Below are 27821 nucleotides of genomic sequence, written 5' to 3'. Positions count from 1 at the left end.
TGGTTTGGGGGCCCCACTCCCTGCAATACTCAAGGGATCACGTGGTGCCAGGTATCGAACCTCAACTTCCTGACAGCAAAGCATATGCCTGCACAGCTGGTGACACCATCTCTCCAGCCCACAAACGACTGTTAGAGCTGGGAAGAAGGCAGAAGGGCAGAGCAGGGGCACCGACTTGTGCATAGTCTCAGGCTCATGGTTGTTTAGGTTTGAGAAAAAACTTTCTGGGGATGCGTGGCCTGTGTGAATTAAGGCCCAGAGTAGGGTGCAGGGACCATGAGGGGACAAGTATGGTGGGTGGGTGCCAGTGAGGAGAAATCCCCAGAGAGCAGCAGTTTTTTAGCCTCTGGGTATAGTAGACCCAAGCTTCCCCCTCAGTTCCAGAGCCAGAGCTGAGAGCCCAACCTGTGTCTAACCTACTGGCTTCCCTGCCCAGTGCTAGAGAGGCCACTTGGGCTGGGGATTGGGGAGGGGGGTCATGTGAAGGACTCTAAGTGGCTCAGCCCCTGACAGCAGGAAGGAGCTGTGGTAGGGCTGTACTTGGCAGCTGAGGGCCTGCCCCACAGTCCTCTGGCTGTGTGACCCCTCAGTTCCAGGTACCTAGACCCCCCACTCTTGAGCCAAGAACCCCAACTTCCCTTAGCTTCCGGCCCCTACCCTGCTGAGGTGAATTCCCCTGCAACCCCCAGTTGAGACCACACTACTTCCTTTTCCCTTTTTTTTTTTTTCCTTTTTTTCCTTTATCCTCCTGTTTGTCCTCCTGGCCGCAGTCCAGGAAACTTTCCAGTCACCTATATCTTGGTCCCTCCTGTCCATAGGTCCAACTCTGGGGGCCTGGTCACATGACCGTCTCCCACTCTTCCTGCAGCAGGGCTGGAGGCCGTTCTGGCCCCGAAGCCTCCTCGTCCAACCCGGAGCAGGAGCCGTTGAGAAACCCATCGTCTTTCGGTGTAGCCAGGGCAGGGGGCGTGGGCTGAGGGGCAGGGGCCCCTGGCTTGGCAAGGCCAGGCAGCAGGGGGTGGCCGTTGGTGGTGGTGGCAGGCAGCAGGCGGGGGCTGAGGGGCAGGCCGAGGCCCGTGCGGGGACCCACGTTGGTCACACTCGTGTGGGACACCATGGGGCCATAGCTGTAGCTGCTGCTCCCGCTGCGGGCCTTGCGCTTGAAGTCCAGGGCTAGTGTCCAGCGGCTCCAGGATTTCTTGATCTCGGCCTGGACCTGGGATGGCAGTAAGAGGGTGGGCTGTCACATGTTCCTCACCCCAGCAGTAACATTTCTGTTCCTGCCACACTTGACCCTGAACTAAAAACAATCATGGCATATTACTGGGTCATTTTAGCCAGTCACTGACCAGTGAAACACCACTCCCCTCAGGTCACCCTGCCTTCCTATGGATCACTGACTCCCTATAAATGGCTGAGCCCTTCAATCTGGGAAGGCCCAGAAGCTACCTACGTGAGACTATAGATCCTAACAGACATAGCACTAGAACCTTCTAGAAAAACAAAGGACCAAAAGAAGGAGCAGGCAGAAAGGGCAGAGGGACAGCATTTGGGGCACCTCCCCTCCATCCCCATTTTCTCCTGGCCCTGCCCCAATACAGCCCAACTTCTTACCTCACCGTTGCAGAAACAGTAAATGATGGCAACAAAAAATCCCTGTGGGGAGAGATTTGTGGGTGAGGGCCAAAAGCCTGCACCTGTCCCCGGGGATACAGCCCCCACCCTACTAGTCCCAGCACCTGGAAAGAGTTGAAGAGCATCTCGTAGTGCATCTGGACTTGCCAAAGCATCCCTGAGACCTCAGTGTAGGGGGTGGCGATGAAGACGATGTAATGGACCCCGAAGAGCGGCATAAGCACCAGCGTGGATTTGAGCAGCTTCCTGGATGGCAGGGGAGGGGTCAGAGGCCAGCCCAGCCCAGCCCAGTGGCAGGCTGCAATGGGGAGGGGGGGGGGCCTGGGCTCTGGCTGCCAGAGGAGGACTGCACTGTGGGCCCCAAATTCTGAAGGGTTCTGGAGGGGAGCACAGTGAGTTGCCCAGTTCCACAGCCTATACTGGTGCTGGTCCCTGGTGCTAGTCCCCCTGAGGGCCTTGCCTCACTAGCCTTGGCCCACTCAAGCCACAGTTGTTCTAGGACACCTCTGCCCACCTGGTCCTTGGGCTCCCAAGAGTCCCTCTGAGAAGTTGGCTTGATCCCACTTTCCAGGGGTCTTAGAACTGGGGCTCAAGGGTGGCTTGGGCGGGTGAGAATTCATGCTTTAGGCCCAGAGCTGGCCAACTGGGTTGGAGGGCAGCTGGGGTGGGTGCAGGGCCTACTGACATGACTCACCGGTACTGCTGTCGCGTGTCACACCGGCCCGCGTTGGTCTCCCGAAGCTTGGTAGCAAGCACCCGGACAATGTTGATGAAGAGGATGAAATTGAGCTGTGGGATGAGGGAGGATGGCAGTTTCCATGCTGCACCTTAGCAAGGTGGGAGGCTAGGACAGGGGCCCCCATTCTGGCTCAGTCAGCCTGTTCTGCCACCCCATCTTCATGGAGCCTGTGTTTCCCAGCAGAATTGGAGTGGGGAATAACTGGTCCCCCGGGGCCTCGGCATTCTGAGCCTGGGGAGGAGGCAGGCTGTGAGAGGTTCTTAGACAGGACTGGTCCCTGGTCCCCACCCAGCCCCGCTCACCACGATGGAGGCCAGGATGGGCACCTGGATGATCCATTTCTTGTTCCCGGAGCTCAAGTCCCAGCACCTGGGGGGAGGTTGAGGCATCAGCCCCTACCCTTCTGGTCCCATCCGATGCCAGCCCAGTGAGGTCTCAGAGCTGGCCTGCTCTGACAAGGACCTTCAGGTTAGAGAACAGGCTACTACTGGGGTAGTCAGGCCTGACACTACCCTCAGTGGCCTCTTCAAGTCACCTCTGCCTCTCTGAGGGATCCAGAGAATGAAAACTGGGGGAAGGGGGACATTGGAAACCAGTACAGGAAGTTCCCCTTATTTGTTTCCCATGAGAAGAAGGTGCCGGGGTACTTTCGGCCTGAATCCAAGCCAAGTCCCGAGCCCTGAACTTACCCAGTATTGGCCAGCGTGGCCCTGACGCTGACCCACACAGCCACAAATATGGCGGGCACACCTGTGGGCACAGAGCGACGTGTGAGGGACCTCCTGGCAGTGCGGCCCAGGATGACTTGCCTCACATGCCTGCCCTCTTCCCCTCATCCCTGACAATGCCCGGCTCCCCCCTCAGCAGGATCAACAATGGCTGCCTGCTAATGTGGCCTCCCCTCAGCCCTCTGCCCCCCCCTCAATTCTGTGGCTCTTACAAGGACAAGGCAGGACTAACTTCAGGTCAGTCCGCCCCTCCCCATGAAGGGCTCTCTCCAGGATGGAGACCCCCTATAGGGAGGGGACATTTTGTCTGTCCCAGGACAACCCTGTCCCCACTCAGCTCCAAAGGTCCTAGGTAATGCCTAGGTCCATGCCTGAGGTAATGTTTAGGTGGGAACTGTCCTCCCTGGCTGGGTCACCTGCCTAGGAAAACCATGTCTGAGCTAGCCAGATGGCATAAACATCCGAGTCAGCTTTTCCTTTGGTCCCCTCATGCTGTTCATCCTTCTCATGCTCCCTTGGGAGAAGCAGAGCATGGCCTAGTTTTCTCACGAGAAAGCTGTGACACTCCCAGACCACAGAGCTCTGTGTGTTTCTCATCTCGACACCCCAGCCCTAGAACTAGCATCAGGTCCTAGTCTAGTGTCCAGGTCTCCCCTGACTTTTCTCTGAGGTCAAGGTCCCCGGGTGTGCCACAGGGGGCAGAGAGGTGGTGGCTGGAGATCTGAGGGCTGCTGGGTGCTGAGCTAGGAAGGCCCTAGCCATTCAGCCTACCCCTGTGCAGTCTGGCCCTTTGCCCCGGAGCCAGGCCAAGCTCTGGGGCTGCCAACAATAATGGACAATTATCGGTAACTCAATCCTAGGGCCCAGTGGGGCGGAGCAGCCACCCATTCTGGAGAGGGGATACATGAGAGCTAGAAGGCCACTGGAGGTCAGGCCCTGGAGCAGGGCAGGAGTAGCTGGGAAAGCTACTTGTATTCGGGGGAGAGGCTCAAAGTGGGAGGCTCCAAGACCCCAATTCCTGCTGTTCCTTCTGACTGAGAGCCCCACTGATCCTGAACTGAACCGTGTTCTGAGAATCCTGACAGTCTTTGCTTCCTTTTCGTGTGTGTGTGTGTGTGTGTGTGTGTGTGTGTGTGTGTGTCTGTGTCTGTGTGTATTTGGGCCATGCCTGGTGGTGCTCAGGGGTTACTCCTGACTCTGCTCTCAGGAATTACTTCTGGTGGTGCTCAGGAGACCATATAGGATGCTGGGGATTAAAACTAGGTCAACTTCGGGGCCGGAGAGATAGCATGGAGATAGGGTGTTTGCCTCTCATGCAGAAGGACGGTGGTTCGAATCCCGACATCCCATATGGTCCCCTGAACCTGCCAGGAGTGATTTATGAGATAGAGCCTGGGGTGACCCCTGAGCACTGACAGGTATGACCCAAAAACAAAACAAAACAAAAACTAGGTCAACTTCATGCAAAGCAAGTGACCTATCCGCTGTAGTATGACTCCTCTAACTCTGCCCCTAGCTGAGCCCCCTTGGGGTGGACTCAGAGGCACAAAGGGGACAAGTCTGCAGTAGGCTGTTCTGGGTGGGATCCGAGCTGACTAGTCCCATCTAACCCTGCCCACCAAGATCCCACCCTGTCTGCACCTCACCTCCCCCCAACACACATCCCAACCAGCCTGCATACCCCAACCGAAGACTGTGAAACCCCACAGGTACTTCTTCTCTGAGAAGAAGGCCATGAAGATGAGACTATGCAGGTACAGCCCCTCCACCAGAATCCAGTAGTAGTTGGTGGCCAGGAAGTAAAGGAAGAAGGTCACGGCCACTCGGCAGCCCGCCTAGGAGAGCAGATGGTGTTAGCCTATGTCTGGGTTCAGCAGGGTTGGCCGGGGGTGTGGGTGCCAGGGAGATGGGAAAACGGTGCTGATCAAGCTGAAGAAAGGACAGGGATGGGCATGACGGGCACCCCAAGTGACAGGGGGCCAGGTAGGTGGTTCTGGGAGCGGGAAGGCAGGAAGGGCAGTGGGGACTGGCAGCCTGGTTAAGGAATCTGAGGGGCACTGAGGAACTGGGTATGGCTGGCCTGGAATGAGTGGTTACAGGACGCAGGGATGTGAGGGCTAGGATGGATGGGTGGGACTCTCAGGCAACTGTTGGAGAGCAGGTGCTGCCCAGGTTTGCTCCCCAGACCTGAGAGGGCCACTCACATAGCCGGCGGAGGCGGTGGGCAGCGGGGGTGCCTGGGCGATGGCACGCAGCTCCTCCTCCGTGAGGCGCTCGGCCTCATCGAGCGTGACCCCGGAGTAGAGCACCGCGTCCTTGACGAAGATGCTCACTGCACGCAGCATGAAGGACAGGAACAGGTGCATGTGGATGTAGTTGCGAGTGCAGTGCAGGCGCCTGCGGGCCGTGCAACAGCACTGTGAGGCACACGGGTGGGCGTGCAAGATGAGAGGACCATGCAGCAAGGGTGGGGATTCGAGGATGGGGGCTGGCCCCACCCTGCTTCATCAACTACCCCACCTCCTTTGGTCTACACCCGGCAGCACGCAGGCATTCCTGGCTCTGCGTTCAGAAATCACTCCTGGCAGGCTCAAGGGACCACATGGATGCCAAGGATTGAAGCCGGGTGTGTCCCAGGTCGGCCACATGCAAGGCAAATGCTTTACCCATTGTGTTATTACTCTAGCTCCACTCACCTCCTAGACACCTTGACCCAACTCATGCTCTCTCTCCTCCTACCACCCCCACCCCCAGTTCTTGATCTGCTCTGCCCTGTCCTTTGGCACCACGCCTCACCCTCCATCCACTATTTTCAGCCTCCAGCCCCCATCATACCAAACCATGATCCATTATCCCCCTCCCCCTACCAAATGCCACCTCCTGCCCTGCCCACCTGAAGTAGGCCAAGATGAGCACTGCAATGGTCAGGGAGGCCAGCGACACCGAGTAGCCTACGGTGTAAATCATGCCCAAACGGTCGAACACCTCCTGTGACAGCGAGGGAGATAACATCAAGGCCCTGGGCCTCGAGTGTGTGATTCAGGTTATGGGCAGTAGAGTCAGGGCTAGGTCAGGGGTCACCAAGGGGGACATGAGCACGGATGGCGTTATCATTGGGGAAGGGGAAGGCTCGCACCCGCTCACGAGTCTCGTTGGTCAGGAATTTGACGCACTCGCTGTAGTTGGCCCATGTCCGGTTGTGCCCGGGCACCAGCTCCCAGCTCCCGTTGCGGTCACAGCGCCGATAGGCATGGCCTGGAGGTGCATGGAAGGGGCAGGGCAAGTGTCACAGGGTCTGAGTCGCTGGGCCCTAAGATCTGCCCGGGGCCCTTGCGGTTCCCACTCCACTTCAGTCAGCCTTACCTTTGTGGTTGAAGTCATAAATATAATCAGGGCAGGGCATAGCCACCACCTCTCCTGGCGCCCCCAGTGGCCAGCACAGGATGTGGTCCCATTCAGGTAGGCAGGGGCGCCCTGGCCCTGTGTCCAGAGAGAAAATTGTAGGGGTCACAATATCAGTTGGTGGTCTGTGACCCAGAGAGATGAACACACTTATACTGCTGGCTCTCAGAGATGGATGAGAGGTCAGAAGTTCCAGAAAGAATGTAAGGAGCCCTTCTGCCCTCCTGAACCGTATCCACCTGACCTGACTCAATGACTTCACTCTAGTTTCTGTGGGGAGGACCTGCATTCACCCTACTTCCCAGAAAGGCTGGTGGAAGCCACGATGGGTGAGAGAATTGCTGAAGTGATCCTGCCTAAGGCCCTGCCTTCCTCAAATAACTTCCCCAGCCCCAGACCAGGCCTCTCCTTTCCCTCTTAGTCTCCCTTCCAGGTATCCCTGGAGAAGAATAACTTCCTATACTGACTCTGCTAAGAATGGGGCCTGATGTAACCCTGGCTTGGGCACAGGAGTCAGGAGGCAGAGCTGGTTTTCTGACAGCTGGATGCTCCATGATGCACCCGTCCAGCCGCCTTGTACTGAGAAATTGAGATTAACCACACCAGCCCGAGATTTCCCCATCCTTGTTTTTAAACTTTATTAATTGATTAATCAGTCTTTGAGCCACACTCGGCAGTGCTCAGGGGTCACTCCTGGCTCTGCCCTCAGAAATTGCCCCCTGGCAGGCTGGGATACTATATGGGATGCTGGGAATCGAGCCACTGTTTGTCCTGAGTTGGCCACGTGCAAAGCAGACACCCTACTGCTGTGCTATCTCTCCAGCCCCTTCTCTATCTTCTAAGGCCCTCAACACTTGCTGTCAGACTCCAGTGGCAGACAGTTCAGTTGGTGAGGACCGATATTAAGTCCCCAAATCTAGGCCACCAGTGGTGGGATTCAAGACAGGTTGTTATGCTGTTCCAATTGGGGGTCCCAACCTTGCAGCCCCATGGAGGGTCCCCAACCATTGAATCATCTCTGTTCTTCTGCTGCCCCCCAGCTTCCTCTGTTCCCCCGCAGGGCACCAACCTCAGGACTCTCTAGTCACCCTGGAAGGCTGCCTTCCTGGCTGGACCCACCCCAGCTTGGTGAAAGACTCTCTGTCCCGGGCACCATATTCCCAGCCCTGGCCGGCCTGGCCCACAATTCCCTCTGGTCCCTGGGGAGCCACTGGGTGACCACAGCCTCCCAGATGTGGCCCATCTGGAATCTGCTGCTCACACAGCCAGTTCAAACCGGGCCTGTGGCTGCAGCCTGGGCTCCATGTTTGTCTGTCCTCACCTCTGAGGGACAAAAAAACCCGAGTCTCCCTCCCTCTCTTCTCCCTTCCTTGCCCCACATGGTCAGGCCCCACCTTTGCTGCTCTATGGCCCACCTCACTTTGTCTTCCTGACAGAAAGTTTGGGCCTTCTGTTTGCCCTGCTTTGTTTCCCTCCAATTCTATCTCAGGGTTCCTCTCAACCCCTTCCTGTGTTCCTATGTATGTGTCTCTCTCTTAATGGTCCTCTATCTCCTGCTGTCATCTCTCTCTCTCTCTCTCAGAGAGCTGTGGCTCTGGCTCACTCTGGTGGTGAGCAAGATCCTTGCCATATTTTCTGTGGCTCAGCCCAGCCAGTTCACCTGCCCCAGTACCCCACTCCCTCCTCAGCTCAGTCTGTTCCCATGTGTCACGGAGTCAGAACTATGGAGGAGTCAGTTAGGTCCGACACGGTTGCAAATGGATGCATGGGATCACGAATATACCTGGTCGCCTGCTGCCAGGGGGAGCCTCCTTGTCCTCCTCAGACTCAGGGTAGGGTTTCCCAGATGTCTTCTCCTTCCGGGGTTTCCCTGATGTGGATGCTGATGTCCACCCCTTGTCAGGTTCCATGATGTTGGCTGGAGAAATCAGGGAAATGATGGCTTTGAGTCAAGTCTCAGCAGGTGACCTCAGCACTCACTTGCCTTAGACTCCCCTCTGTAATAATGGAGGTTGTCCCCTAACCCATGTACTTCTCAGGCTGTTGGGATGGCCCACAGAAGTGACAGATAGGAAGTGTTATACTATATAAAGCGCCTTCCAAATAAAGAAGTCACTTGAAAGGCTGGAGACTGTCAGCCAGGGCTTCAAGTGGGAGCACACCCCATGCAGTTGTGGGGATCACCGAGTGGGCTGAGAGCTGTGTGAGCAGGCATAAGTGCATCTCCCAGAATTGGTGCAAGAGGCAAAGGCCCCACTAGAGGGAGCAAGGAGAAAGTAACGGTGATGTCAGCCAGGAGTTAAACCCCATGGAGAGAACCAGGCCCAAGCGTGTGGAAGAGGGCAAGGGCCATCAAGGAATGCTCCACATGTCTATCTTCCTCATCTCTTGCCCTTAAGTACTTGATCAAGGGGCCCTCCCTTGTCAAGTCTGTGGCAGGAGCAGTGGTGCAAGCGGTAGGATGTCTGCCTTGCACGTGGCTGACCTACGACGATCCCCGGCGTCCCATATGGTCCCCCAAACCAGGAGCGATTTCTGAGCGCATAGGCAGGAGTAACCCTTGAGTGTCACCGGGTGTGGCCCCAAAACAAAACAAAAGTCTGTGGCCTGAGTGGGAAGCTCGGGCTGAGAAGAAATGGCAGAGCTCATTGTCTCCACTGTGCCCGAGTGTCAGCAGAAGGAGAGGGTCTTCACTGGGAATAGAGCTAGGGGTAAGCCTCCAGGTTTCTGCAATTAGGAAGAGGACTCTGGGTTTATTGCCCAGAGTGAGGGGTCTACCTGAACCCCTAAGCCCTGATATGGACTGATATAAGCCACTGGTGGAGCTGACGTGGGTGGATATGACTACACAGATCACTGTATGAGTTCACATGGGACCATGTGCTGGCGCTGGGTCTTGGAACATCTGTAGGAAAAGCACCATTTGTGGGGCAGGAGCTGCTTTTGGGAGCCTGAGGTAGGATCTGGGGCTGATTCTGGGTTTAATGAGATGAATCAAGTATCAGAACCCTGGATCAGTGCCAGTGAAACCCCAACTCCACTTTCAGAAGATGGACTCAAGAAAGAGATGGGGGGCCTGAGAGATAGCATGGAGGTAAGGCATTTGCCTTGCGTGCAGAAGGATGGTGGTTCGAATCCCGGCATCCCATATGGTCCCCTGAGCCTGCCAGGAGTGATTTCTGAGTGTAGAGCCAGGAGGAACCCCTGAGCGATGCCAGGTGTGACCTCCCCCCAAAACAATAACAATAACAATAACAAAAAGATCGATTTGAGATGGGGATGCGGGAAGATGCTGTGACTGTTGGGGGTATACACTGCAACATCACTGTGCCCGGGGTTTCATGGAGACGCCAGTTATCCCCCAGGAACCAAGCCTAACCAAGTTAGCTACCCACCCTTACTCCTCTATCCAGCCTGGGGGACCCTCAGTCTTCTGACTGTAGACACCTCTGCCTGCCCTCTGTGCAGGTGGCCCCCTTCTGGAACTCCTTGTATGCTCCTCCTCCAGGAAGCTGTCCCAGGCTACCCACTTCTCAGGATCCTGATTTATCTCACTAGACCTCAATCGACTGTGGGGTCCTTTAACTGCAGCATCATTCTGAGTCTGTGCTGTCGTTGGGCCCACTCTCCACTTAGGGTTCTCACTTTGATCTGGCTTTCTTAACCTGCACCCATCTTTGTCTGGTACCTTCACTTGGCCTTCTATTTTTTTTTTTTGGATTTTGGGTCATACCCGGCAGTGCTCAAGGGTTCCTCCTGGTTCTACACTCATAAATCGCTCCTGGCAGGCTCGGGAGACCATATGGGATGCCATATGAGATTCGAATCACCGACCTCCTGCATGAAAGGCAAATGCCTTACCCTCAGCTATCTCTGCGGCCCCTCTATTTTTTTTTTTTTTATTTTGGGGGGTAGCATTCAGGAGTTATTCTGGCTCTGTGCTCAGAAATCGCTCCTGGCAGGCTCAGGGAACCATATAGGATGCCGGGGATGGAACCTGGGTCTGTCCCGGGTTCACTGCATGCAAGGCAAATAAATGCCCTATTGCTATGTTATCTCTCTGGCCATCACTTGGTCTTCTTGGTCCCTTCTTCTGGCCTGTCCCTCCCAGCACTTCCTCAGGTCACACCCACCCACCCCCGAACCCCACTTCACCCCACCCCACTCCATCCATGGCTCTGCCCCCACCTGGCCTCTGCTGGACTTCTTTGAGCCTCTTCTCGCACTGGGCCTGGGCACGGTGCAGCAGGATGATCTGCTCTTCTTTGGTCATGACATCATCTGCGTCCACCTACCATGTCAAAAGTCAGACCACAGTCAGCATTTCTCTGGCCTCAGGGACCCACAACCGTTGCCTCAGCCTCCCTGATTCTGGAATGTGGGACATCTGCTCCAACCAGCTCTGATTTTACTGCCCTCTGGGGGGCAGGATGGTTGCCATACCTGGACCCCCCGGAGTGAAAAAGGGGGAGAGGGCTGTCCCCACTGCCTGTCCGCATGTAACCCAGTGGCTGCAGCTTCTGCTGTTCTCTGTGCAGCCCTTCCCCAGGGGCCATGGGAAGGCAAAAAATGTCCCAGGATGGAGCGTCATAGGGTCCTGGCTGCCTGCTGGGGACCTGCTGGGTGGGGAGGAGTCTGCAGAATGGGGAACTTTGGGGAAACAATCCCGGCCTGGGTTCCTTCAAGCCCTGGGGATCTTGGAAGTCACCAATTTCCATCCTGGCTCTCTCCAGCCAATGTTTACCCCAGCAAATGCTCAGTGCCTCAGCCCCTACCACCCCTAAGGTCCCCAAGGGGGCGAGGATGGGAGAGCTGCTGGCCAGTGGCGGGCTGGGCTGGGCTGGGCATTCCTGTGCGGGCAGAGGGTGGGAGTCCCCGAAGGCTTATCTGGAAGCGCCTCCTCCAGGCAGCCCCAGGGTTCTGATGACTCACGGGGGGGGGGGGGGGGGGGGGGGGGGGGGGGGGGGGGGGGGGGGGGGGGGCTCTCCTCTTCCCTTTGCTAGCAGTGCCCCTCCTTCCCTCCCTTCCAACCAGCACATCCTGGGCACTGAGTGCCACCTACTGGGACCCAGTGGCAACATTTCAGGAAAGGCACAGGAATTTCACGGCTGTGTGTGTGTGTGTGTGTGTGTGTGTGTGTGTGTGTGTGTGTGTGTGTGTGCAAAGAGAGGGTGGTGTCTCACCTGACTCTTGGCAAAAAAAAAAAAGCCCGAGCTTTCTGACTCAGGGCTGAAGGGGACAGTGTCTGAAGGTGGAGGCAGCGCTGGGGAACAGCTTACTGTGTTCAAGTCCAGCTACTCTCATAAAAGGGACCCACAGCAGTTAACACACGCCTTCAGGCCCCCAGGTTATGAATATGGCCATATTCCCAAAGACCACCCCTCAGAGGCCAGGGCAGGGGCTGTGTCCCCTTAGATGCCACAGCAGGGCAGAGCGTAAGTCCCCCCTGAATTCTCCACAGGCAAAGCTGCAATCTCAGAGCCTTCCATTGTCAGCCTGGGGCTCATTCTGCATGAGGGGATTTGCAGGACGGGAGAGCCAGGAGGAGGCTGGAAAGGAAGGAGGCCAGGGAGGGTAATGGGCGGAACACCCATCGTGGGGGTGGGGCTGCCGGCTGGCCTACTGGTCAGGAGCCTGGCTGCAGGGAGAAATTAATTGACCGAGTCTCTTGTGGCAAGCAGCAAGTACTTGCAGGGCCAAGGAGTCTCCAAGGCTGGTCTTAGGCTCTGATGGTTTCACTTCCCAGAGGCCCATGTGCTAAGGCCTGCTTGTGTGCAGTGGCACAGCCCGAAGTGGCCGTGTACATAGGGGCTGGCCTGTGTGTGTGCATGGGCGTACGCCATCTTAAATAATTTGTATGTGGGGATGAAATGCTCTGCATGCCTGAGAAGTGAGCCTGAAGTGTCCGTGTGTCTGAGCATGCTTGGTGCGTGTTTCTGGGCAGAGGATCAGGGGTACATATCTAGGAGCGTGAGGACCCCCTGCTAGGCATCATCGTGTCTGGGTGTCCATGCTTCTTGGTCTCTGGAATCTATACTGTACTCAGAGTCCCTCGAGTCCCCTAAGAAGAGCTCTGCTCCTTGCTGGCCGAGCTCTTCCAATGCCCCCAAGCTCTTCCCAGTTAGGACTGAGCAAGCTGGGTAGAAGGAGCTGCAGGTATGGAGTTTTGAGAAAGGACAACTTTGGGTTTGTTCCAAGACTCAGAAGAAGTTATTCTCTCTCTCTGTGTTGTTTATTTTTTGCTTGCTTTTGGCCACATCAACAATGTTCAGCAAGGTTACCCCTGGCTCTGTACTCGGAAATGACTCCTAGCAGTGCTCATATGGGATGCTGGGGAACGAACCTGGGTTGGATGCAAGGGCAAGCATCCACCCACTGTGCTCTGATCCCAGGGAATTTCTTTGATTTTTGGCATAGTATCTGAGGGATTTGAGTGCTCCATAGCTGGCCCTGCCCACACAATTCCCTGTGTGTACGCGCAACCTTTTGCTCCACTGCATTTGTGGTCCGTCCAACAGCCACCATCAACCCTGGCTAAAAACACCAACATGGTCTTACCATCATCTGCATCATCAGACACCATCAGCTCCAATATATCACACAACACCAGCACCATCTCTACTCGTGAGCACGTCACTACTATTTCCATATATACACCATGACCACCTTCCCAACCTGGCAGACCCTCATTTTCATCACCATCTTCATCGCCACCAGTACAGTGTCATCCACCATAGGCAACCACCCACCAGAACCATTACCAACCAAAAATATGTAGCTTCTTCACTAACAGTGCCACCAGCCCCATCTCTGAGACGGGAGCACCTTTGCCACCTTCTTACTCCCCACCATCACCCTTACCCACTACCCTTTCTCCTTTGGTCCAACTCCATCGCTTTCAAAATAGATAACACTGTCCTATTTTTTCCATATGGAGAGTATCTGAGAGACGGACAGAGGCCTTCTCCAGTTTCCAGAGTTTGGTGATGACTATCCTTGTCATAAATCAACTCACTGACATGCAGGGAAGTCTCGGCTGATGGCTTAACCCTGCACCATGCAGCTATGTGCTGAAACTGTCTGATCTGGTACCTGAGTGGTGACCAGAAGCTAACCATCAAGCCCTCTCACAGGCCCAGGGTTCTGTTTTGACCTTCTCCCTAGTGCTGCTGTCTTCACCCATTCTGTGGTCAAGAGCTAACAACCCATCTTTTCTCATGGAGGAAGAAAAAAGAAAACAAACCTGTCCAGCATCTTCCAGCACCCAATGGTCCTAAATTCTTTCATGCATCTGCAGAGACAGTGGTTCTATCTTCCACCTCGCTGCAACTGTAGGACTCATTATGTGTCACTCAGTCATGGCAGAAGAGCCCTTTTTACATTGGGAAGTTCAGGGTCGGAGAGATAGTACAGCTATAGGGAGTATGCTTTGCACACAGCCAATTAAGAACATACGGTGGTTCAAATCCCGGCGACCCATATGGCCCCCCCCCCCCGCCCCCGTGCCTGCCAGGAGTAATTTCTGAGTGCAGAGCCAGGAGTAACACCTGAGCACTGCCGGGTGTGACCCCCAAAAAGCAAAATATCAAACAAAAACAAAAACAACAAAGGAAGTTCAAGTCACTGTGAAGGAAGTATCATCCTGGGGAACAGAGGGCTCAAGTCAGGTACATTCCACTTGCCCTAGATGACAATAGGTTCCCTTCCTGGGATGGCTTGTACCCTCACCTCATTCAATGAGATCCTGTCTGCACCAGACTGGCTTTGTGGCTCAAGAAAATTGATTAAGGGGCCTGAGAGATAGCATGGAGGTAGGGCATTTGCCTTTCATGCAGAAGGACGGTGGTTCGAATCCTGGCATCCCATATGATCCCCTGTGCCTGCCAGTGGCGATTTAAGAGCATAGAGCCAGGAGTAATCCCTGAGCACTGCCAGGTGTGACCCAAAAAACCAAACAAAGAAACAAAAAAAAAAAAACAAAAAAAAAAAAAAGAAAAGAAAATTGGTTAATCCTTGCACCCCAGTTTTCCATCTGTAAAATCAAGATAGGACAAGGCTTTTTTGGGAAGCTCAGAACCACTCTTTACTGTGCTTGGGGCTACTCCCTATAGTGCTCAGGGAATTTTGAGGTGCTGGGGTGGAACCAGAACATTTGCATGTAGAGCATGTACTCCTGCTCTCTACCTTTTCCCTAGCCCCCATGACAGAATTTCTATGAAGATTAAGGAAGGTACTGCAGGCAGAACCTGGGGAGGTATGGGCCCAGAAGAAGCTGGTTACTACTCTGAATGTTTGTTAGCAGCAGCAGCAGCAGCAAACCATCAAACCTTTTGGAACAATGTCAGGCAAACATGGAGGCCACATAAGTGGCCAATGAGTGGCAGGGGGACCCAGAGTGGTAGGATCTGGTATGAGTAGGTGAGCAGTTCTATACAGGAGGGCCCCAAAGAAGACCAAGAGGAGAGGAGAGGGACTTTTGGGTGAGCTCACAGAGCTTTGTTCTGTGGCTGGAAAGCCTAGTGACTGGCTGCAGACAGTAGGCTTGCTCAGCTCATGCTAAGATTCAATGTCACCCAAGCTTGTGCTTGGAAGGAGGCATCCTCTTGCCTGCCTTGAGGAGATGCAACTACTTGGAGTAAAGAGGGATGTAGCCTTGTTTTGATGCTCTTCCAGGCCGGGGGGACTGCTGTCTCTTTACTGCTTCCCCACCACCCTCTCCCTTGCACAACTGTGTCTTGGCTCAGTTCCTGGGAACACTCAGACTCGTATTTTATTTTATTTTTTGTTTGTTTTGGGGTCACACCCGGCAGCACTCAGGGGTTACTCCTGGCTCTACTCTCAGAAATCGCTCCAGTCGCAGGCTTGGGGGACCATATGGGATGCTAGGATTCGAACCAACGTCCTTCTGCATGCAAGGCAAATGCCCTACCTTCATGCAATCTCTCTGGCCCTTAAGACCCATATTTTAGATCTAGAGTCTCTGGTGTGAGGACCGAGGGACCTGGTTTGTGAGCAGGGCTCACCTGGTCCACACCCACTTCTGGGAGAAATTCTCCAATCCTGTCACCCAGGTATCCTGCCCTCCACTCTGTGGAGCCCTTGAGTTATTGCTGACTCAAGTTTGCCTCACCTACTTCAAGACCCCCCCCCCCAACTATAGCCCATGCTTCCGAAATTCACCTGTCCCCTCAAGAATACACATGCGCATGATGCAGGGATGGGGTGATGGCTCTGAGCTTGATTCCGTAGGGAGAGTGGGGAGAGGAGACAGCTTGGGAGCTGGGCCGGGCTGCAGGCAGCCATGATACAGGTGGCGGCTGCGAGCCAGTGTGTTATTTACAAACACAGAAGCCGCTGTCCCAGCACCAAGCAGTGTGTGGTCAGGCGTCCTGGATGTGTTTCTCATTTCCTGAGTTCAGAAGCCAGGATGAAGAAGAAAGCCATCTGCTCGCTACTTCCCCAGAGGCCAGCAGGCCTCATCTTCAGATTCTGGGCCCAGGGTGACCCCCACTGAGGACAGGGTTGGAACTGGAGTTGGAAGGACGGTGGATGGGGGTGAAAATAGTTGAGGTGGTGATGTCCAGGTTGGTGACAGGTGTGAGGCACTGTGGAGCCCAGTTCTATGCTACTGACTACATGAGGCCTACTGGGACCAATTCTTCTCCTACCTGCCAAATTCCACACGTTTGCAGCCTGTTTTCCCAGACAGGCCCAAACCTCCTTCTTAATGTAGGGGCCCCTTTTCAGCTGCTGACCCAGATGCCTGATGGGCTTCTCCTCTGACCAGCCTGTGGCTCTCTGGCAGGTGACTGTTGGCACTCTGCACATCTTTGGGAGAGGCACATCTGCTTGGTGAAAACTCTGGATATCTGGATATGCCCAGTCTCTCCTGCAAGATGTGACCCTCTGCCTGGGACTCCAGCCAGGATCCTGGAGCTTTTTTTTTTTTTAAAGGGGGTGGAAATGAGAGTATGCTTTCAAGTCGAGCTCAGGGGGTCTGGGGCCACTCTTGGCAATTCTCAACAGCTAGGCTGGTGGCTCAATGTAATAGCCAGAGGACCTAGTACAGCTCAGGTCCTATGATGCTGAGAGTTACCTAAGCACCCTGGTAGTACTTGGGCACCTTCTAGAGTATAGCTGGTGGTGCTCAAGGATCAAACTGGGTTTTTGGGTGCATGTGAGGACAGTGTCCCTAACTCCTTTCCTACCTTTCCACCGCACCCCTCTTCATCCTGGAACATGACCAATGCCCCCTCCACCTCCCGTAACACCCCTACCTGACAACAAGGCTCTGGGCAGGAAAAAGGGAGATGCACAGAAAGTAGGTCCACTTGTCCTGAAGCAACAGCCTTGGAGGAGGGGAAAGGGAGGAAGAAGAACTACGCAGCCAGGTGGCTTCCCCAGGGTGCCAACTTCTGTACCCCTTTCTGTGACACATTTTGGCACACCAAACAAACACACCTTTGCAGGTCCCCCCTACCCCAGGGAGGCTCCACAGAGGTAGTTTAGGGGTGCAGGTTGAAGTCAGGTGACAGAATGGCTAGGGCAGAATTCTAATAGGACAGAGGAGAGCCATACCCTGAGGAAGGAGGCAGAAAAATCTCTGCCCACGGGAGCAGGACAGAGACCCTCCCCTGTGAGGAGGAAGACCTCCTGGCCTTCCTGCACCTCTACTCTTGGTTCTACTACTGGCACCTGGGCTGGCACCCCTGAGCATCTCCATGCCAGCTGGCTGGAGACTGCTGCCCGCCCTCTGCGCCCTCGTCTGTCCTGTTGGCCCAAGTAGGCCGAGACGGGCTCCCTGCCGGGGACACTCCTGCCCCGCTGACAAGTGCTGACTTTTCCTCCCCTTACCGGGCCTTCCTGAACAGGCGGCCTGTGTTCGGGCTGGGGGCGGCTCTGGCCAACGTGGACGCCTCGGGGCTGGCAGGGGGCTGGAGCCAGGGATGGCAGAGCTGGCAACTCGCACCAGGTGGGACCTTCCCCTCGTGGCCTCCACCTGGGCTCGGAGACCCGCTGTGGCTAATCTGACCGGAGTCTGGTCAGCAGAACTGGATCCTGCTGGGTCTCGTCTGTGGCACAGGGCTGGCTCCAGACTCGGGCTCTTACGCACTGAAAGGTTTCTGATGCCTCTATTTTTTCTTTATTCTTTTTTTTTTTTTTTAACGTGACTCTGAGCAAAACTGCAGCCTGTCCAAGTCACACTATATTTTGTAGACGATTTTTGGGGTCTGCCAGCCACCCTCCCCCTTCCTTTTCCTGGGGACTCTGAAAGAGCTGCCTTCCTGATGCGGTGACCGGACCAGGGAGTGTCCCCAGAAGGCCCACAACAGGAATCTGGGGGAGGCTGCTTGACGCCTCATTAAAACATTCCGAAGAAAACCCCAGTTCCCGGGAGGGCTCGGCCCCCCCTCTGCCTGCTCTGTCCACAGGCAGTTTGTTCCCAGAGCTGGGGCGGGGGGGTGCAAGAGATGGTGTTTAAAGGCAGGTGATATAAAAAGCTTCAACAAATCAATACCGAGGAGACAAATAAGCCCTAGAAAGATGGGTAATGGCTCTGAGTGAGCTCTTAGAAGATGGACAAGCAACCAACTCTAAGGTTCCCTGGTAAGTAGTAAATTCAAATGACAAAAGACATCATTTTTCACTCATCAGAATGGCCAAATGGCCAGGAGAGAGAGAGAGGAGAGAGAGAGGAGAGAGAGAAAGCAAAAGGAGAAGAGAGAGAGAGAGAGAGAGAGAGAGGAGAGAGAGAGGAGAGAGAGAAAGCAAAAGGAGGAGAGAGAGAGAGAGAAAGAGAGAGAGAGAGAGAGAGAGAGAGAGAGAGAGAGAGAGAGAGAAGACCAGACCCATCGGGTCATTCCTGCTGCTGTGAACTGGAACATTGCAGCAGCGTTTCAGAGTTCGATCTGGCCATGCTACTAAAATAAAACACGTGTGTGCTTGGAGCCAGCAGTGACAGAATCTATAACAAGCCTGTAAGGGAAACAGTCACACAGAGACGACAGGGCTTTCCAAGGAGTGTCCCTGCCATGGTCTAGAATTACAAACACACACACACACACACACACACACACACACACACACACACACACACACACACATACACACACACACACATTATTCAGAAATGCTCTAATTGGTACATTCCTAGGAGCTGCTTAATGAATCCCAGGTTTCAGAATATTACGCAGCATTAAATAAAAAGAGATAAATTTATGCTGACACGAAGCTCTCCAAGACGCATTCTTTAAGTAGAAAAACGCACATGGCCGTGCTGGAGAGAATGTACAGAAGAAGTTAAAGTGACCCTGTGAGGTTCCCTGAGCACCGACACTAGTGATCATTGAGCACAGCTGGGTGTGGCCGAAAACCAAAACAAAACAAAAAGAAAAAAACAAAGAAGCACATGGCAGAGTTCTATCTATCCATAGCAATGAATTAAAAGTAAAATACAGATCAGAACTATCTAGAAATCCCCCCAAACAACAACATCTTGAGGAAACATACAGAGAGGATTTGGAGAACGTCTTTCTACTATCAAAACTTTTTGTTTTCTTTTTGGGCCACACTAGGCAAAAGAGGATGGGGGAGTAGAGTAGAGGGGGGGGGGCAGCTTACTTCTGGCTTTTTGATTGGGGATCACTTCTAGAGCAGTATCAGAGCTCTAACTTGGTACCGTAGCGTGTAAAACATGCATTCAGCTCCTACCACCAGACTTAAAAAAACAATTTTTGTTCTTAGTTAAGAAGATGTCTTGAGGGGCCGGGAAGGTGGTGCTAGAGGTAAGGTGTCTGCCTTGCAAGTGCTAGCGTAGAATGGACCGTGGTTCGATCCCCCGGCGTCCCATATGGTCCCCCCAAGCCGGGGCGATTTCTGAGCGCATAGCCAGGAGTAACCCCTGAGTGTCAAATGGTGTGGCCCAAAAACCAAACAAACAAACAAAAAAAAAGAAGATGGCTTGGGGCTGGAGAGATAGCACAGTGGTAAGGCTTTTGCCTTGCACACAGCTGATCCAGGACTGATGGTAGTTCGAATCCCGGCATCCCATATGGTCCCTAGTGCCTGCTAGGAGTGGTTTCTGAGCACAGAGCCACTGGGTGTTTAAAGGCCTGAAGACTGGAAACTGGAGAGAGTACAGCATTTGCCTTGCACATGGTGACCCAGGTTTGGTCTCTGAAATCCCAAAAGTCCCTCAAGCACTACCAGGAATGATTCTTGAGCTCAGAGTCAGGAGTCAATCCTAAGCACTGCAGAGTGTGAACCCCACTTCACCCCTGCCCCCCAAAAAAGGTTGGGACTGGAGCTCATGCATGTGAAGTTTAGGTTCAATCCTGGCACTACATGATCCAAAAACAAGGCAAATAAATAAATAAATAAATAAATAAAGGTTTTCTCTAGAAATGGAGGATGAGGCTTGAGAGTAGTTATGATAGCTTCTGTTTAATTTGTATTACTTTAGATTTTCAAGCACAAGTTATGAAATTTAAAAGAAAAAACTAAAAGGATAGAAACAGAAGCATATTATTGAAGAAGACAAAGAAAACCCCCAGTGGTGACAGGGAGCCTCAACCTGTCGTCGAGGATGAAGCTGAGGGCAGAAGTCTGGAGTTGAGGGTTTAGGGTGCCTCTGTGGGACACCTGTGTTCACCACCTTGTCCCTGGCGGGTGGACAGGCAGGACAAGTAAACTTTTGTGATTGTTTCTGGCTTAGAATTGGACGGGAGAGGGGGGGTTTGGAGAGATAGCTTAGAGGTAAGGTGTTTGCCTTTCATGCAGAAGGTCAGTGGTTCGAATCCCATCCCATATGGTCCCCCGAGCCTGCCAGGAGCAATTTCGGAGCATAGAGCCAGGAGTAACTCCTGAGCACTGCTGGGTGGGACCCAAAAACCAAAAAATAGAATTGGGCAGGGGGCTGAATCCAAAGCACGACAGTCAGGTTGTTTGTCATGCATGAGGCCAACCTGAGTTTGATCCCCAGAATCCCATATGGACCCCCAAGTTCTGCTAGAAGTGATTCTTGAGTGTAGAACCAGGAGTAACCCCTGAACATAGCCGGGTATGGATTATCCCCCCAAAAAAACAGAAGTGGGGAAAGCTACTATTCAATACATGTGGGTTCTTTTCTGGGGATTCTGGCGATCCTGGTGACTGAGTCACCCCTGGGGCATCCTGGGAAGGAACCCCTACACTGCCACAATTTGTCCCGAGTCCAATCCTGGGGCATCCTCTCCTTACACTGTAAGGCTTACAGTTTTGCCTTTCTTTCTTTCTTTTTTTTTTTTTTTTTGGTTTTTGGGCCACACCCGTTTGACGCTCAGGGGTTACTCCTGGCTATGTGCTCAGAAATCGCCCCTGGCTTGGGGGGACCATATGGGACGCCAGGGGATCGAACCGCGGTCCTTCCTTGGCTAGCGCTTGCAAGGCAGACACCTTACCTCCAGCGCCACCTACCTGGCCCCCCAGTTTTGCCTTTCTACTGCTTTCCAGCCTCTGCCTCCGAAAAGTCTTCGTTCCTGGGGTATCCGTAAGGCTATTCACCCCTCAAGGATAAGATTGTTCCTTTGGGGTTATTGCTTCCTCTGAACTTTAACTGACACTCAGCTTCACTGCTACTCTGTCCAGGGGTCCTGGGGATGCAGGGATCCAGCTTTGTTTCTCACAGGCAAAGTATGGCTCAGGCCTTTGAACCATCTCCCTGGTCTGAGATGCTTTTTGGTTCTTAGCCCTGAGGTTCCTGGAGATAGGAGCCTATGGGTTTGGTGCCAGAGGGCATCAGATGAGGGCAGAGCTGGGTGCTAGGGGCAGTCCTGGGATAAAGGAGAGAGAGCTGGTGGCTCTCAGTCACTAGTGTTTGCAGCTGACTCAGAGAGACCTACAGGGCACTGTCGGAGTCTCTGACCTTGCGATCCGATGTACTTAAGACCCAAATGTCCAGCCAGAGAGGCCCCACTAAGGCAGACCGAGCCTCGGTCATTTTTGCTCCTTCTTCACTTGCAGCCCTAGACCAGGGCTGCTAGGAAAATTCTTAGCATCTGTCTCAGCTTCTCCAGAGAGAGATTAGTGTAGGGTCCTGGGGATCCCTACGCCCACATTCTACATACAGAGAGGTTCTCAAGTTGGCATGCAACAACTAGTGGTCACATTGGTTGTATGTTTCCAGTTAGTTAAAAGGCAGGGATAATAATATGATCTTCCTCAGAGGATTGCTGGAATAACTGAACTAGTTAATGAGTTTTTTGTTTTGCTTTTGTTTTTGGGCCACGCCCTGTGGTGTTCAGGGGCTACTCCAGGCTCTGTGTGACTCCAGGGTTAGTGGTGTTCCTGCTGGCCCTTGGGGGAACATGTGGCAAAGGGTGCAAACCTAGACCTCCTGCATAAAAGCCCCTTGAGCTGTCTCTCCAGGTCCGAGTTAAGATTAGTAAAATGCTGAGAAACGCCAGAGTAATAGCACAGTGGTAGGGCATTTGCCTTGCACGCGGCCAACCTGGGACAGACCTGGGTTCGATCCCCGGCATCCCTAACGCTAGGAGCGATTTTTGAGTGCAGAGCCAGGAATAACCCCTGAGCACCGCTGCTGGGTGTGGCCCCAAACCAAAAAACAAACAAAAATGCTGAGAAACATTGTCTGATATGTAGAAACCACTTCAGAATCATTCACGAAATAAATACTAGAACACAAGAGACCCAGACACTTCTTGTTCCCAAGCGCACACACCAAACTCTTGCAAGCCATGCGCAAGCAGACAAGACAACTTGGTATTCACACAGATCCACAGAGCCTTGTTCTGACACAGATGCTCAGGACACCCGCCCCTTACTCTGGCTATCTCTCTGCAGGTCAATGGGCTGCTCAGCTACTTACTCTGGAGGGGCACTACGAAAGGAGATTCTGGCCAGAGAGAACAGTGGATTCTTGATCCTGGAAATCACCAGTACTTGGAGCACCCCTGAACTGTGTCAGAATCACCATTTTTTTTTATTTTTTGCAGAGAATGGGGGTATTCTCAGGGGCTCAGGGACCCAGGCAGTGTTGGGGATCAAACACAGGCATAGCATGTGCTCTCACGCTTTGAGACATCTCCCAGCTCCAAAATCACCGTGTGATTTTGCACTAATGAGGTGTGTGTGTGTGTGTGTGTGTGTGTGTTGGGGGGGGTTTCCAAAGAGCAGAAGACAGCCTCAAATCAGAGAATTAAGAGGCAAAAGTTTCTTTTTTTTTTTTCCTTTTTTTTTTTGGTTTTTGGGACACACCCGGCAGCACACAGGGGTTACTCCTGGCTCTGTGCTCAGAAATCGCTACTGGCAGGCATGGGAGACCATATCGGATGCCAGGATCGAATCGAACCACTGTTGGTTCTGGGTCGGCTGCTTGCAAGGCAAATGCCTTACCGCTGTGCTATCTCTCCGGCCCCCCAAAGTTTCTATTTTTGTTGTCTTTTTACAGATGAGAAAAATGAGGCATGGAGCGGCTTGCCGAAGGCATTAGGCAGGGCTAGATGAATCTCTTTGGGGTAGAGAACCAGGTTGGGGTGTGTGGGGAAGAGGCTGCCTGCCAGTCAGCCTGTGTGTGTCTCTAGAAGGCAGATGCCCTCCTGGGAGCCTGGAAGTCAGACACACAGGCAGACAGCCTGCTCAGCAGTGTGTGCGTGGTCCTTGGGGACAGAGCTACTGGGAGGGAGTCTGCACACCCGTGTACACATTAGAAGGGTGCTACCCTCCCCATCTCCAGCTCTGTCTCTGCCAGTCTCTCCATACTTGTTGTTCTTGACCCATCCACCCCTGCTCAGGGGAACTCTTATCCCCATACCTCTTTGTCTATCTTTTTTCTTCCTTGCTTCATCTTCCTCCCCCCTCCCCCCCAACTCCCTGCTCTTTCCCCTCAAGTCCTCTTGGCTCTCATTTTTAGTGGATGCAGATTGGAGGGTGCCTCCTATTTTTGCATGGGTCCCCGCCTTTACTGGAGTTGGTGTTCTGTGGTGTCTCAATCGCCCCTCCATGCTACAGTACACTTGCTTCCCAGGGCTAGCTAGGAGCTTCCATTCTGGGTAAAAGCTGGGCAGGATCGCATGTATATATATGAATATGGGGGCCAGAGGGGGTCCAAGGTACTGCCAGCTCGTCTATGGGTTCTATGGGTCTGTGACTTCAGACCCATAGCTGTGTGCCCCAGGGCCGACAAAATTTGCAGCCCACGGTGGGTGGGAAGATCCCTCCAAGCAGAACCAAAGCCCAGTCTTCCACTAGACTACTCTGTCATCTTCTTGAAAGACACATCAAGCCAGCATTGCTCATAGAAGACGCAGCTAGGGCACCCCAAACACGGACGTCCAGACCTGGGACCCCCTAGCACAGACTCCAGAAACGGGGAGACCTTCGGCCTCTGGAACTCACAGCTCGGGCACCCCCTCAAGCCCGGCTTGAGGACTCCCTACTTGGAGAAAGCTTCCACCCAAGTTAGGTGACCGAATAATCCCAAGCTGGGGACCCCCTGGGCCTCTGGAACTCACAGCCCGGGCACCCCCAGATAACGGGGCTGGGCTCGGAGACTCTCTTTTACCCAAGTTAGGTGACCCAACAACCCCAAGCCTGAACCCCCAGAAAGAAAGCTACAACCTATGCCTGGGTGCAAGCAGGGAGACCCGGGGCCTCTGGAACTCACAGCCTAGGCACCCCCCAGATAAATGGGACTGGGCTTGAGGACTTCCCACTTGGAGAAAGCTTTTCCAAACCCAACTCAGGTGACTTAAGAATTCCAAGCCGGGACCCCCAAAAGAAAGCCACAGCTTGTGCTGAGGGTGAGAGAGAGAGAGTCCACATCGCATGGCATCGTCATGGGCAAAGGGGGTGCGGGCAGGGCAGGGCAGGGCAGGGCAGGACAGGGCACTTACTTACCAGGGCGTACGCGGAGGTGAAGACGGGGCAGCAGAGCAGCAAGGCCAGGCCGGGCGCGATCCGGGCGGCCCCCATGGCCACCGCCTAGGGCCCCGTCCCTCGGGGCAGCCGCCGTCGCCGGCCCTGGGGGTGATGACGGGAGGTGGTGGGCTTCGGGGCCAGGCGTCGGACCGGGCAGCCCGGCCACGCTCCGGCCTAAGGGGCCCCGCAGGCCCGGTGGCCCGAGGCCCCGGGGCCCGGCGCGGGGCCCATGCGGCCGGGGCGGGCGATCGGGCGACCGGCGGGCGGAGAGCGGGCAGCGGGCAGCGGGCAGCGGGCGGGCAGCGGGGCCGGGCGGGCGGCGGGCGGGCGGGCAGGCGGGCGCCGAGCTGCGGAGCGGCCCGTCTGCCTCGGAGCGTTGAAATCACATCCATATGGCCGGGCCCCCCGCCCCCGGCCCGCCCCCGGCCGGGCCCCCTCGCGCCCGCCGCCTGCCTCGCCTGGCTTTCTTTTTTTCTTCTTCTCTTCTTCTTCTCCTTCTCCTTCCCCCTCTCCTTCTCTGGGGGGTGGGCTGTGGCTTCGCCCCACGCCCAAGGGGAGGAGGGCCGGGGAGGGGTCGCGGTCTGCGGGGGGCTCTCCCGTTATTTTTAGCCCTAGCTTAGCGGGGGGCTCTTGGGTTCGGGGGTGCAAAGCCGGGCGGGGTGGGAGACCACTTGGGGTGGGGTGGGATGGTGGTGGGGACGCCCCAAGCTCGGCTGGGCTGGGCTGGGCTGGCTCCGAGGTGCCAACTTTGGGAGCCACCCGGGAAATGAAATACTTCTGTCAGTCCCTCGGCCTTCTAGGATCTCCATCTCCCCACGGTCCCCACGGGGGCCACCCGCACCCCGACTTTGCATCCCAGGCCCCCAGTCCCTCCCGTGTTCTGTCCCTCTGTCTGTCAGCCTGCAGTCTGTCCGTCTGCCTCTCTCTCTCTCTCTCTCTCTCTCTCTCTCTCATTGCAAAGCCAAGATAGATTCTCTCTCCTCTTTTTCTCTCCCCATCCATTCCTATCCACTCTTTCTCTCCCCTCTCTCCCCAATCTCTCCCTCCATCTCTCTCCCCAATTTCTCTCCTCTCTTCTCTCTCCCCATCCACTCCTATCCATTCTTTCTCTTCTCTTTCTCCACCTCTCTCCCCCTTAGCCACTTCTATCCACTCTCATTCTCTCTGCTATTCCTTTTTTTCTCTCTCTCTTCTCACTTCTGGCTCCTTTCTCTCTCTCTCCCTCCCTCTCTCCTCTCTCTTCCCTATCCTCTCCCATCCACTCCTTCTCTCTCCTCTCTCCCAGTCTCTCTCCCTCCATCTCCGTCTCCAATTTCTCTCTCCTCTCTCCCACTCTTTTCCTCCATCTCTCTCTCCAATTTCTCTCTCCTTTCTCCCAATCTCTCTCCCTCCATCTCTCTCTCCAATTTCTCCTCTCTCCCAATCTCTCTCCCTCCATCTCTCTCTCCAATTTCTCTCTCCTCTCTCCCAATCTCTCTCCCTCCATCTCTCTCTCTCCAATTTCTCTCTCCTTTCTCCCAATCTCTCTCCCTCCATCTCTCTCTCTCTCCAATTTCTCTCTCCTTTCTCCCAATCTCTCTCCCTCCATCTCTCTCTCCAATTTCTCTCTCCTTTCTCCCAATCTCTCTCCCTCCATCTCTCTCTCCAATTTCTCTCTCCTCTCTCCCAATCTCTCTCCCTCCATCTCTCTCTCCAATTTCTCTCTCCTTTCTCCCAATCTCTCTCCCTCCATCTCTCTCTCCAATTTCTCTCTCCTTTCTCCCAATCTCTTTCCCTCCATCTCTCTCTCCAATTTCTCTCTCCTTTCTCCCTATCTCTCCCTCCATCTCTCTCTCCAATTTCTCTCTCCTCTCTCCCAATCTCTCTCCCTCCATCTCTCTCTCTCCAATTTCTCTCTCCTTTCTCCCAATCTCTCTCCCTCCATCTCTCTCTCCAATTTCTCTCTCCTTTCTCCCAATCTCTCTCCCTCCATCTCTCTCTCCAATTTCTCTCTCCTTTCTCCCAATCTCTCTCCCTCCATCTCTCTCTCCAATTTCTCTCTCCTTTCTCCCAATCTCTTTCCCTCCATCTCTCTCTCCAATTTCTCTCTCCTCTCTCCCAATCTCCCTCTATCTCTCTCCAATTTCTCTCTCCTCTCTCCCCATCCACTCCTATCCACTCTTTCTCTTTTCTCTCTCCACCTCTCTCCCCCTTAGCCACTTCTATTCACTCTCTGTTCTTTCTCCCTCCATCTCTCTTCTTTCTCTCTCTCCAATCTCCCTTTCTCTTTCTCTCCCTCCCCGAAAACATTTGCAACTTTCCCAAAAAAAGCCCCGGAGCCCTACTAGTAGCGCCACCAGCGCAGCCCCGACTAGGAGGCGCCGCCGCCGAGGCTGCCCCCCGAGAGGATCGGGGCTCCCCGCTCTCCTTCCTCCCGCGGCTGCCCGGGGCCCGGAGTCACCCGGACCGACCCAGCCGCCCGGGGGGGCCCCAGACTTACTCCGAGCGAGCCGCCGCGACCCCCGCTGAGCCATGGATGTCGGGGACCCCCCGACTGCCTCCCCAGGACCGCGCCCCGTCCGCGGCCCCGGGGCGACTTCATGGGGCGCCCGATCCCCCCGCGGAGCGCCGGGCCGGGCCTCCCACCGAGCCGAGCCGAGCCGAGCCGAGCCGCCGTCTGCCGTCCCCTCCCCGTAGGCCGCTCCCGCCCCAGGCCCGCCCCGGCCCGGCCCGGCCCCCGCCCCGCCGCCGACCCGAACCCCGATCCCTCCCGGCCCGGCCCGTGCCGCAAGCCCCGGACTGGCCTCGAGCCTGACAGCGAGCCGGGGACGTGGCTCCTGCGGGGCTAGTTAGTGTCTTGGGGTTTTGGGGGATCAGGGGGTGCACGGCACAGGCCCCCCGACTTTAAGAGCCGGCCACTGCAACTGGGCAGCCCGTGGGACTCTCCCCAACCCCTTAGGTTGGGTGGTTTTCGGTCCCCACCCTGGGATCCTTCCAGCCCCGGGTCCAGCCCATCCGGACACCTCCCTGGAGGTGGGTCGAGGTTTGGGGCTGGCTCTGGCTGGTCCCTCTCGGGGTCCGGCTCCCCATGGTGTCCCGACCCTTCCAGATGTTCCAGATGTCCGCCTGCCCGGCTCCACCCCTGGCTCCAGCCCGGCGCCTCGGAGATGCAAGACCCGGTTGCTCTTCTGGGGACTAACAGCCAGCCAGCCATCACCGCCCAGTGCCACCACCTCTTCGCCCCTCTGTCCCCACCATGCTCTCAAGTTTATCAGAAAGAAGGAGGAATCTCTGGGGTTAGGGGCTTTGGGGTTAGGGACCCACTAGGGGCCTAGAGCTCCCTGCCCGCCACCTGGCCACCTGGACAGCCTTGGACATTGCCTGGCAGCAAAGGGTCTGTCCGGGCCAGGGAGAAGAATCTA

The 27821-nt window shown here is 54.9% G+C and overlaps 1 protein-coding gene across 1 annotated transcript; it reads right to left on the bottom strand.

The window, feature by feature from the left end:
- Positions 1 to 704: 704 nt before the first annotated feature.
- On the bottom strand, positions 705 to 27098 carry PTH1R (parathyroid hormone 1 receptor). Its single transcript, XM_049777352.1, has 15 exons — positions 26900 to 27098; positions 24400 to 24522; positions 10693 to 10795; positions 8288 to 8422; positions 6466 to 6582; positions 6239 to 6357; positions 5996 to 6090; positions 5307 to 5499; positions 4784 to 4937; positions 3064 to 3124; positions 2677 to 2743; positions 2330 to 2424; positions 1740 to 1881; positions 1615 to 1656; positions 705 to 1216 (listed from the first exon to the last, which is right to left on the bottom strand). Exons 2-15 carry the CDS (start codon positions 24472 to 24474, stop codon positions 839 to 841), a joined length of 1776 nt encoding a protein of 591 aa, XP_049633309.1. The 5' UTR covers positions 24475 to 24522; positions 26900 to 27098; the 3' UTR covers positions 705 to 838.
- Between the last annotated feature and the right edge of the window lie 723 nt (positions 27099 to 27821).

The sequence above is a fragment of the Suncus etruscus genome, chromosome 7, assembly GCF_024139225.1.
Source record: "Suncus etruscus isolate mSunEtr1 chromosome 7, mSunEtr1.pri.cur, whole genome shotgun sequence".
In the NCBI taxonomy this organism is placed as follows: domain Eukaryota; kingdom Metazoa; phylum Chordata; class Mammalia; order Eulipotyphla; family Soricidae; genus Suncus; species Suncus etruscus.
Note: the sequence above shows the minus strand (reverse complement) of the source record. Positions and strands in the feature narration are given on the sequence as shown.